Here is an 11,024-nt window from a genome sequence, read left to right as displayed (position 1 = left end):
TATCACCTCATTAAATAACTTAAATGTATATATGATAGTAACCGTAATATTTCTGTTACTCGTATAAACCCCTTAAAGAGCTTAAATAGGGAGTATATAAAGGTTAAGGAAAACATTTTGGCAACCACTATATAACTACTTAAAAATCCACGGTTGGAGCCTTTATACAAACTGAGGAATGTTTGTTTACATACCGGCAACCGTTCTTCATTTTTCATGACAAGTAATGAAAATTAGCTCTGTACTGCGTTCATCAGCAGCAGATTTTTTTCTTCATCGGTAAATTTGCTCGTACATTTTAGTTTGCATCTATAAAAGTATAGCATATCATAATAGGTTACAATAATATCAGTAATAAAGACTTATATGCATGAGGCTCCTGTCCTTTTTCCTTTACAACCATCCCAAATGTGGAAATATATAATTTACCTAATCGACGTGCAAACTTTCTGTTATTTACTTTTCATTTTTATGGATTTTTGATACGTTATTTACCTGAGGTCGTCTCATTTTCAGATTCTATTAGGCTACTATCATTTGATTACACGGTTTTGTTTTAGCACTATATGTTCAAAATATCAATAAAAAAACTATCCCTCTTAATAATATGCACTCAAGACGTATCGGAAGTCAACTAAAACAAACGGCTGTAAAGTGTATATGAGGACAGGTGAAACATTACAACAGTAAGTGAAATATGAAGTTAGTATATAGTAAAATAAAATAAATTTTTCTTAAAAAAATATCGAATTCGATACTCAAAAATTAATATCGAATATCGATATTTCAATATAAAAAAATATCGACGATATTTATCGATAAATTTTTGACAAAATATCAATAGTTTGATATATCGATATTTTGTGTCCTTCTCTAACTCATTTGATACAGTCTGATTTTTTAAACAAAATGACTATGAAAGACGGAAACGTCTAATTTTGGACTTCCGTTTTATTCTCACCGATTCATTTACGCTCTCGGGTCATACTCGGTCAGATAGTGTATTATGTTTTGGTATAGGGGTAGTTTCTAATTTAAAAAATAAATGAAATGTAGAGTTACTATTATTTTATTTCACAAAAGCTTTTAAATAAATATAAAAGTACTTATTTCTAAATTTTAGTGTTTCAACCCATTATTTATACAACACCCATTATACTTTCACACATTTTCAATCATTGTAATAAATGGATTGTACAATAACAGATAAATTATGTGTAAAGATCTGAATAATAAAGAACTATTTATAATCAATTATTTTATTTGAAATTCTTCCAAGAAACTTTTAATTTGTTAGCATTAGTAATACTCCCTGCAACCTTTTATTTCAGATGAATTAATAAAAAAATGTATATACTATTGAGTGGAGGTTATCACAAAAGCACTAACCAACAATCAGAAATCTGAGTGTTACTGGTTTATGGACATATCTCTGTAAAGGAAATTTGGATTTTTTCATTCAAATTTTAGGAACAGACTAGGTATAGAAAGAGGATAGGTTTTTTAATTTTGCAATCAAAATGAAGAAACTTAAAATTTATCTAACTGCTAACTGCTTTTTCTAAGAATATTTTTGTTATGTTAATTTTTCTCTATATTAGGAAACAACTTTTGGTTTATTTAGGTAGGGAAATCTGTTGTACCTCAAACATCATTGTACATCGAACATACTTTTAAAACTTCGCGGTACTTTTAACTCAACTGTGTTGTTTGCCTTCGTCGACTGACAATGTAAACACGATTCTGATCATCCGATGGCAAAAGTAGAGTTGTAAAGTGGTTTATCATTTTTGTGTAAAACGTAAGTTATTTTTCAAATTTTTTGCCATTTTGTATTTAATTGATGGGGATCTCACTCAAGTATTTTTCCCAGTTACTTAAGTCTTTTTTTTCAATTTTTAACCTATATACTTATAACTGCAAACTTTCTATGATTATTTTTTTAACTTCTTGAAGTGGGTTGTACCTAGAACATAATAAACACGATGTACTGTGGACATGTCCAACGTACAAGATCATATCCGTGAAACAGGTTCGATGTACATCATATTTTATAAAATATATCTTGTGTCCTTTAATTTATAAAATGTATTACAGTAATTCTTGTTCGGCGATACGTTCACAATAAAATATGCCCCGAAGCCAATAGGAATTAAGATCAACCTGACCCGGAAAAACTAAGGAAACGATAAAATTATTGAAAGAAAGAAGACTTACATTTTACAGTGCTGAAAAAAGGATTAGCAAGAAGCACAATTTCGGACATACATGCAAACCTTTTACCAAGAAGGTAAAGAAGACTACAGCCTTGTACATGAAAACTGCAGCACAAAGAAAATTTTCAACCGGGAAGAAGAAAATATGCTTGTGAAATATATACAAGAAGTCGCAACTTTACAATATGGTTCAACATAATGAAAAGTTCGAGAAATAGCATATCAATTTGAAGCTTCAAATAATAAAAAGTATCCTATTTTCATACGCCAAATCATAAAATGATTCGCCGTGTATCATGTTGATAGGTAATGGTCACATTCCACCTATACAAAAAATGTAGCCGTTAGGCAGGACCGCATTTGGTGCTTAAAACTTATTTTAACACGGGAATGAACGAACACATTATTTCACCAGGAAATATTGTACCAATATCAATATATGACATTGTACAACATATAGGAAAAGCTTTTCCTTTAGCTTTTACACTAAAGGATTTAAAGTCACAGGATTTGTCCCTCTCAATGAAAATATTTTTTAATATTTTGAATTTTCCCCAACCAATTTAACTGTTCGTCCTGATCCAGCTGCGGCCGTTGACAATGTTGTGGAATCTAGTCCTTAGTTGCTAAATAGTGTTCCGTCAACTTCGAAGGACTTCACCCCCACCGAATCGGACGCAAACAATGTAAATATCCAGGCTCACCTTTGCCTTCAACGTCAAGGCTTTTTAAGAGTCTTTCCATTATTAGGCCACATCCAAAAGCTGCCTCACAAAAAAATATTCGGAAGGGGCGACCATATTGACCGATACAACAGAGAAACGACTTATCGAAAAGAAAAGCAAGTAAAAGCATGTAATGTAAAGCATTACCTTATACCAAAAAACCTGGACGTAACCCTAACAAAATTGCTAACGTGAAGCGAAAAGTTCTAGCAGATTCTGATCCTTCATCTGAAACTTCCATATTACAAGATATTTATCTACAAGATTCTGAGTCTTACAGCTCTCTACATTTTGTTGAAGTGAAGTTGAAATTTATAGGTTAGGTGAGGTTAGTTGGTTGTTAATGGCGTTGAATTTTCATAGAATTTTTTTTTCAAAATCTAAATATATGCATAATTACACTAAGGTTATTAAAATCAATTTTCTTATAAATGCATTGATCATTTTAGGCAATATATGTAGTTTCTAAAAATAAACTTTTTTGTAGTTTATTTTCAGTAGTCAAAACTTTGGCAGATTCATAATTCATATTGTGTCCTTCACTTATAACGACCTAACCTATAAAATTTATTGTTATTTATATTCTAGCCAATGAATATTCAACTACATTCATAACGACCTAGCCTATTAAAATTTAATGTTATCCATAAATTTACCAAACAACATTGAACATCATTCACTAAATCCTTAGCTAACCTGTAAAAATTCAACGTCATTCAAAATCTAACCAATCAAAAATTAAAGAAAATTCCTATAGCAACCAGAATAAATATTTCAAATAATCAATATTTCTATCAACGTCAATCTAAATTTTGAAGACTATGACTTTAAAAATTTTTACAAGCTTTAATAATATCGAAATCACCGGAAATCTTATTATTGTTATACATTTATACATATAACATATATTGTTTTGACCATAATTTCAGTCCCAGATGATGAATACATAAGTATTCGAAAGCTCGGAAAATATATTGAAGTTAGTCCACGTTCCCAATAAAAAACTACATATATATATATATATATATATATATATATATATATATATATATATATATATATATATATATATATATATATATATATATATATATATATATATATATATATATATATATATATATCAATTTCTTAGACCTTTTGATATATTAATGCATCTAAATGTTCTTGATTTTAGGTCTCTTCTGTTTCAAAATTAGTTTTTTTTGATAATTTTTAAAAGAAAGATAAAATTAATTTTGACGTTTCGACTTTAAGTCTTTATCAAAATATGATATTGACACTGACAATTTGCTTATTTATATTGATCTATAGATCACCTTCATCATGAATATAAAAATAAGGATAAAATCAACTTATTATTCTCTTTCAATGCAGTTTTTGCTTTTTGGATAGCTAAGCATCTAAATTCAGGATCTGATAGTTGGATAGATCTATCAGTTAAACTTATTATCACTGATCTTTTTTATGACATAGGATGACACGAATTGAAGTTAAAATATTTTGAGGACCAAGTTGGTTTCGTATACCATTCTGTTCTTATGTTATTGTTAATTTTATATAATGTGAGGTCAAGAAAAATGATTCTATTATTTTGCTCAACCTCAACCTCCAAGTTTTTCATGATAAGAATTGAAGGAAACGGTTCTAAGCAAACTTAATATAAATATTCTATTTTTTTTTTCGATATGTAGATGATTGCATTACTGCTGTACCAAAGAAGCAAATAAAAAATTCAATTCTTATCATGAAAAACTTCAATTCACAATCGAGGTTGAGCAAAATAATAGAATCAATTTTCAAAAAAAAACAGTGATAATAAGTTTGGCTAATACAGCTATCCAACTAGCAGATCCTGAATGTAGATGCTTAGCTATTCAAAAAGCAAAAAACTGCATTGAAAGAAAATAATTATCAGGAAAAAATGATAAATAACATATTCAAGAAAAGGATAAACAGAAACTACAATCAATTTAAAAACAAAACTGAAACGAAACAATAAAAAAATAAAACATTTTTCCTTACCATATGTACAAGGACTTTCCCAACAATTATTGAATTATTTCAATAAATATGATATTAGTATAAGTCATAGAGAACATAATACATTATCCTAATATTTCACTAAATTAAAATCTAAAATACCAAAAAACAAAAGAAGTAATATTATATATCAAGTGCATTGTACTAATTGTGACGCTGTCTACATAGGGCAGACCTCTCAATATTTAGAAAATAGACTAAGAGGTCATCAATACGATAAAAAAAATAGAACTGCATTAACGAACCATGAAATATCAAAAAAAACATAAATTCAATTATAAAGATTCAAAAATTCTTGAAACGGAATCTAATACACGAAAAAGAGAATTTTTAGAAATGGTTCACATTCATAAGAACAAAAAAAGCTATAAATGATAAGAAAGATTATATTATGAGTAGTTTTTTATTGGGAACATGGCAAGAAAACAACAAAGTGGTATTCATCGACTGGGAAATAATTAATTAAGATTTCTGGTGATTTTTTATATTATTAAAGCATGAAAGTTTTCAACTTTATTTCTATATGAAAACGCTCCATAACCCTCAGTGAACACAAAGATATACATTTTCAATTTATTGGTTACATAAATATTAATGAACAAATGATTATGAGTCAAAAGTTATTATTTGTTCACCATAGTCATTGATCCATTAATCCATACTTTATAAATAAGATTTAAACAAATACAATATTATTTGTAATATTTACATTTACATGTCGTTTAACCCTAGAATACGATCATACCTTAAAATTATGTATTTGTTCAAAAACTCTTCTCTAGATACTCCCCTCATTGTTACTCCCACTCCAGTCGCTAGCAGTGCTTTTCTCACAGTTTATTACAGATTTTCGGCCTAGATTAGTACAGTTTTTCAAATTATAGTGTTCTGCTCTTTCTATAATCTAAATCTCACGTCAAATTTACGTATAGAAGTATTTAATGAAAATTTTAAAACTTAGTTTGGCGTATTGATAGCATTACGCAATCATTTTTAATCATGAAAATGAGTAGAAAAAGACCAACAGAGGCCCAGCTTGATAAACTCTTGTAAGAATGCGGCATTAGTGAAGTGGAGGATAATAATTGATTTGAAGAAAAATTTACAGGTAGATGATAGTTTATGCGACCCAGATTATTCGCCAGAACAGGATCTAGAAAAAACGCTAGAAACGTACTTGTAGAATCTGAAAAATTCAATAAACCTCCACTAGCTTAAAAGGGGGTAAAAAGGACAGCTGCTGCTTCTGGGGATCTAGTTGAATGTGCAGGAAAATATAACACTTTATATACCTATTCATATTTCTAGAGTCTCAAGGAAACTCTTAGGCTACCCAAAGAATTTCTGATACCTAATAAATGCCCAGACAAACATCTGATAATTCTGGCGATTCCTTAGAATGTAATGATCAAATTTTCAAGAAGCAGTGTCCTGCCGCCGAAGAATAAGCCCCACATCCCACCAGCAATGATAGAAAAAACGTCAGGCAGGAACATCATTGATTTCATACATTTCCAATAGCACATTGGTCTCCTACTAAGCCAAAACTAATAAAATAGTTACTCTATTATCTACAATGCACACATCATCTGGAACTACTAATAAATATACAAAAGAAACAGAAAGGTGAGTTTAAAAAAATATTTGTCTCTGCTAATTTATTTGTTTCTTTTTAAATAAAAACTATGATAGCTTTGATCTTGATCTTAAAAATCTTGTTCATACATAATATGAACACCATTGCATTTTTTTTATAAATTTTACACGTTGATAGTATTCAGAAATCACTTAATAATGATAGTATTCTAGGGTTAAAACAATTTTCACTGTAAGCTTCCCAGATAAAAAAAAACAAGAAAACAAAATGACACTATCAAAGATTATTCTTCAGTAGCAAATTTTGGCTGAAGAGCCACTTCCAAATTTGATACAGCAGTATCCAATTGTGCAAATAATACTATTATAGAATTGGATATATCATTATAATTTTGCAATGCAACTAAAACTTTCTTTGTTACATCTCTACATTCTCCATACAATGAGAGGTTACTTACAGCAAGTTCTTCTAGCTTTGAAGATAAATCAACTATTTTTGAAATATTGATTGAGTCTATATAGGGTAACAAGGTTTCAAATGTGCCGATGCTTTGAATAGTATTTTTCAGTTCAGGATATAATTCTAAAAGGTAGTGCCGTTTTGCTTCTACTTCAAGTTCATCTGCTCCACCTGAGGGATCTAAATAATCATTTATAGTAACAAGATGTTGGAGCATAGATGTTATAGCCTCTCTACAGCTTAGAGCTGATGTTATCATGGTCTGGGTTTCTTGGAGTAAATTTGTTATTGTTTGGGTTTTAATCCCAATCAAAGAATGGTCTCCTGAAGGAAAAACTTGAAGTTCTAAAGCTTCGATACGTTTTTCTAATATTGTAATTGGGTCCATATCTGTAATTATTTTGATATTTAATTTTTTATGGAATAAATATATTAACATACCTTTACTTATAATTTTTAAATTCTATTTACTTTTCCAGAATATACATATAGACATTGTATTCACGGATTGTCAAATATTTTGACAGCGGATTGGCATAAGACAATCTTCTTTTTTGATGTATAGCTAATTATAGCAGATTAATCACAAAAAACTAAATTTATTTTAAATATTCTTGTATACTCTTATTTTTAATATGTTATTAAAATTTTTTATGGAGTTTGGGTACAATAAGAATACCAAATACTTTTTAGAATTAAGATATGATATGCTAATTTTGTCTGTAAAAAAAACATGAAATAGAACAGGGTATGAATGTTATATGCTTATATTCAATACAAAGTAGAGAATAGGTCTACTAATGTTTTAAATCGATTGTGTTGACAACATATGTGACATGAGATTCAATATTCAAAGCTTAAAGAGGTTGTTATAATTTGCGCTGCGAAAGTGAGGCCGGCTGAAATAGCTATTTGTAGTATCCCCGTCACATTCTTTCTTATTGCACAAATGGCAAGAACTGAGAATTTTTTCGTGTGTTGAATTATATCTTCGTTATTATAAATAATTTAATTTTTTTTTTAATATATTAATAACAAATGTTTCTTAAATGTCATAAAAACCTATGGGGACTAATATACGTTGCAAACTGGATAAAAATTAAATAATAAATTGGGTAGTACATATGAGAAATATTTCTACTATTTATTCACTTAATAGTTAATTGGATAAAATGGCTTTCCTGATTTTCCGTCGCTACTATATTAAAAACTACAAAATAACGTAATCTTATGAAGTACACGAAGTCAAAGCATGTAATTAATAACGAGTATTTAAAAATAATATAAAGTGAATGACAGGCATCATATACGATTAGAATACACAAGGCCTTAAGCAATAAAAGCATTTTATTTCGAATAATAATTACATATACAACTGAAAATTACCTTGAAATTTTAGTGTAATCCCACTTCCTGCTTAAAGTAACCTACTTAAAAAAAGAAGCTTTAGCAGTTTTTGAATAAAATTAGATTTGTCATTTTTTGTCTAATGGTAGACGGTATCCCATGAATTTCATTATTCAACAATTTTGAATAATGTTGTATCGAGCTCTTTTTTTATTAAAATGACCAAAAAATGGCCATAAAACACCACTATAACCATAATTTCAATATAAATAATGCAATATTTGTCCCCCAAGACAATATGGCGGCTGGTTGCGACTTCATTTCAAAATGATCTATAACATACGCTAAGGGTGCTTTCCACTAATCAATCACGGCGACTGAAATAATCTTTTGGGCGTTCCACATAACGACTACGATCGTTGTGATCGCGGCGACAAAGTCACTCATGACGTAATTACTAGCGTTCACAACGACCCTTACCTAGGTTGAGTCGAAGTGAGCGTTGAAAGAATTTTTAAAACTTAAGCAACGTAGATTGTAACAATTGATGCGCCATGGTATATAATTTATAAGGATTTTGAAGCATTCTTGTGATGTACCACCACATATTTTATTATCGCTGCAGAATACATTTTGATTTTACATAGTATAAATCAGTTATACACTCAACTAAAAAATTCAATAATATACAAATTATAACAAAACCTCTCAAAGCTTTCGGTTCATCTTTCTGCTTTGACATTTATTAATTTATATTACAATGTTCAAAATGCTTCGAAATCCATTCTACTTGGGTTTACGATTATGACGCTCTGCACACAGAACATACCCTAAGAAGAAATACAATTTTAGATGTTATTCAGTGGAAAGACAATGGTGGATTTTTGATGCCATTGCCCTCGCTGGTACGTGACACACCATAGTCTAAGAGCCAATTTTGTGTTATGGTATCTCTCTCACCATCTCGGATGTCATACGAGCTATCTGGCTGGCGATAGAGGTTGCGTTTATTAGTGCGCATCCTACCTGTACAGGCAAATTATCAATTTTTCAAATCATTTTAAGAAATTTTTTTAATGCATCTAAAGAAGAAATTGAAGAAATTTTTTTCAGTTAATATGTACCAGATGCTAATTTTGAATTAAAAAAAATTGTTTCCAAAATATATGTTTGTGGAATAAAATATTTTTGAAAAATGGGTTGAAATACTTTTTTGTATATACGGTCGTAGAAAAAATAATGTTCCTAACTCATGCGTAAAGTGTCTTTCCCGCACTTGACCGCTTGCCCGAACTCCGCTACGCGTCATTCGGGAAAACTGCAGTCGCGTGCGGGAAAGTATCACTTTCCGCACTTGTTAGGAAAATAACTATTTCACTTTTAGATCCGTCTAGCTAAAGGTTTAACAATCGAATTATTGTTTAAGAAATTAATTTTAGGTTTTTAGATACTTAAATAACATCATATATAAATATCAGACATTTAATTAAAAAATTTTTTTTAATTAAAAATTAGTGTGTGGCACAGTTTAAGCAATAATATATATATATATATATATATATATATATATATATATATATATATATATATATATATATATATATAAATAGCAACTGTTTATTGCATCTTCTTTTCCTCTTTTTTCACGAAATTAATAATATTGCTTATGATTTCTCGTCCTTGGCTGCGTATAATAAGACCTTGCTTTCCAACTTTTTTTGCGGACATTATTTAAAACGATTTTGCCCCTAATGTTCAAAAACAGTGCTATCTGTGGAATAAACTATTGCACAGACTAAAAATAACTCATACACAATAAATCACAATATCTACTGAACAACGAACCATACTAAATGCTGAATGTCCGATGTTCGGTCGGTTATGCATCTGCGCATCCATAAGCGGAAATTATTTATATTACCGTACTTTCCTTCCTAAGTAAAGGCTTGGCAACATCCATGGTTACGTGACGACTTTTTCAGTTATGACTCGTCTGGTTGATTAATCTGGGCTTAGTTGATTCGTACTTTACCCATTTTGCAGTTTTCTGAATTTACGATAAAAAACATCTTAGAATTGGGACACATTTATTTAGAAAGTAATATTTACATACATTTTTACCTAAACCAATAAAAATTAGTAGATATGATTACAATATCACTTTTAAAATGAAAACGGTAAGACTTGGATTTAGAAATACAAGTATTTTTGGGGGTCGTCTATATATTTGAACAGAACGTGCTGCCACCTTTCCTTGTCCATTTATATCATACTAGGATAAGCCCGAGATGAATTATATGAATAATCGGGAAGCTGCCGCCCCCCGCTACCTTAATTTATAAATGGAAATCTGTAAGATCAGAAAATCTAAGTAACTAAACCTAACCTTATTTTAAGAATAAATAAATAACAGGAATTAATTAAACATTTCATTATATTTATTATTCCATGAAAATTAACACGAACAGAAACAGAAAAAGTAATCAGCGGCGGAAATCAGTGTATTGGCGACGAATGGCTTGGAGTAAGGCTTCAAATGGATCGCGCTTGAATTTGCGGTTCCAGTTGCGCCATAGATATTCGCACAGATGGTCAGCAAACGATTCTTCAGGAACATGACGGCCACGGAAATAAGCC

At 29.8% G+C, this 11,024-nt stretch overlaps 1 protein-coding gene across 3 annotated transcripts; it reads right to left on the bottom strand.

The window, feature by feature from the left end:
• Positions 1 to 1,055: 1,055 nt before the first annotated feature.
• LOC130900078 (uncharacterized) lies at positions 1,056 to 7,632 on the bottom strand. 3 transcript variants are annotated; one of them, XM_057810419.1, is made up of 3 exons: positions 7,482 to 7,607; positions 7,039 to 7,430; positions 1,056 to 1,966 (listed from the first exon to the last, which is right to left on the bottom strand). In XM_057810419.1, the coding sequence occupies exons 2-3, from the start codon at positions 7,426 to 7,428 to the stop codon at positions 1,943 to 1,945; spliced, it is 414 nt and encodes a 137-aa protein (XP_057666402.1). In that variant the 5' UTR covers positions 7,429 to 7,430; positions 7,482 to 7,607; the 3' UTR covers positions 1,056 to 1,942. The 3 variants fall into 3 exon arrangements, with proteins under 3 accessions (XP_057666402.1, XP_057666400.1, XP_057666399.1); XM_057810417.1 differs by lacking the exon at positions 1,056 to 1,966 and having other exon boundaries at positions 4,229 to 7,430; positions 7,488 to 7,632; XM_057810416.1 differs by lacking the exon at positions 1,056 to 1,966 and having other exon boundaries at positions 4,229 to 7,430.
• Positions 7,633 to 11,024: the final 3,392 nt, after the last annotated feature.

Source organism: Diorhabda carinulata, chromosome 12, assembly GCF_026250575.1.
Source record: "Diorhabda carinulata isolate Delta chromosome 12, icDioCari1.1, whole genome shotgun sequence".
NCBI classification, from domain to species: domain Eukaryota; kingdom Metazoa; phylum Arthropoda; class Insecta; order Coleoptera; family Chrysomelidae; genus Diorhabda; species Diorhabda carinulata.
Note: the sequence above shows the minus strand (reverse complement) of the source record. Positions and strands in the feature narration are given on the sequence as shown.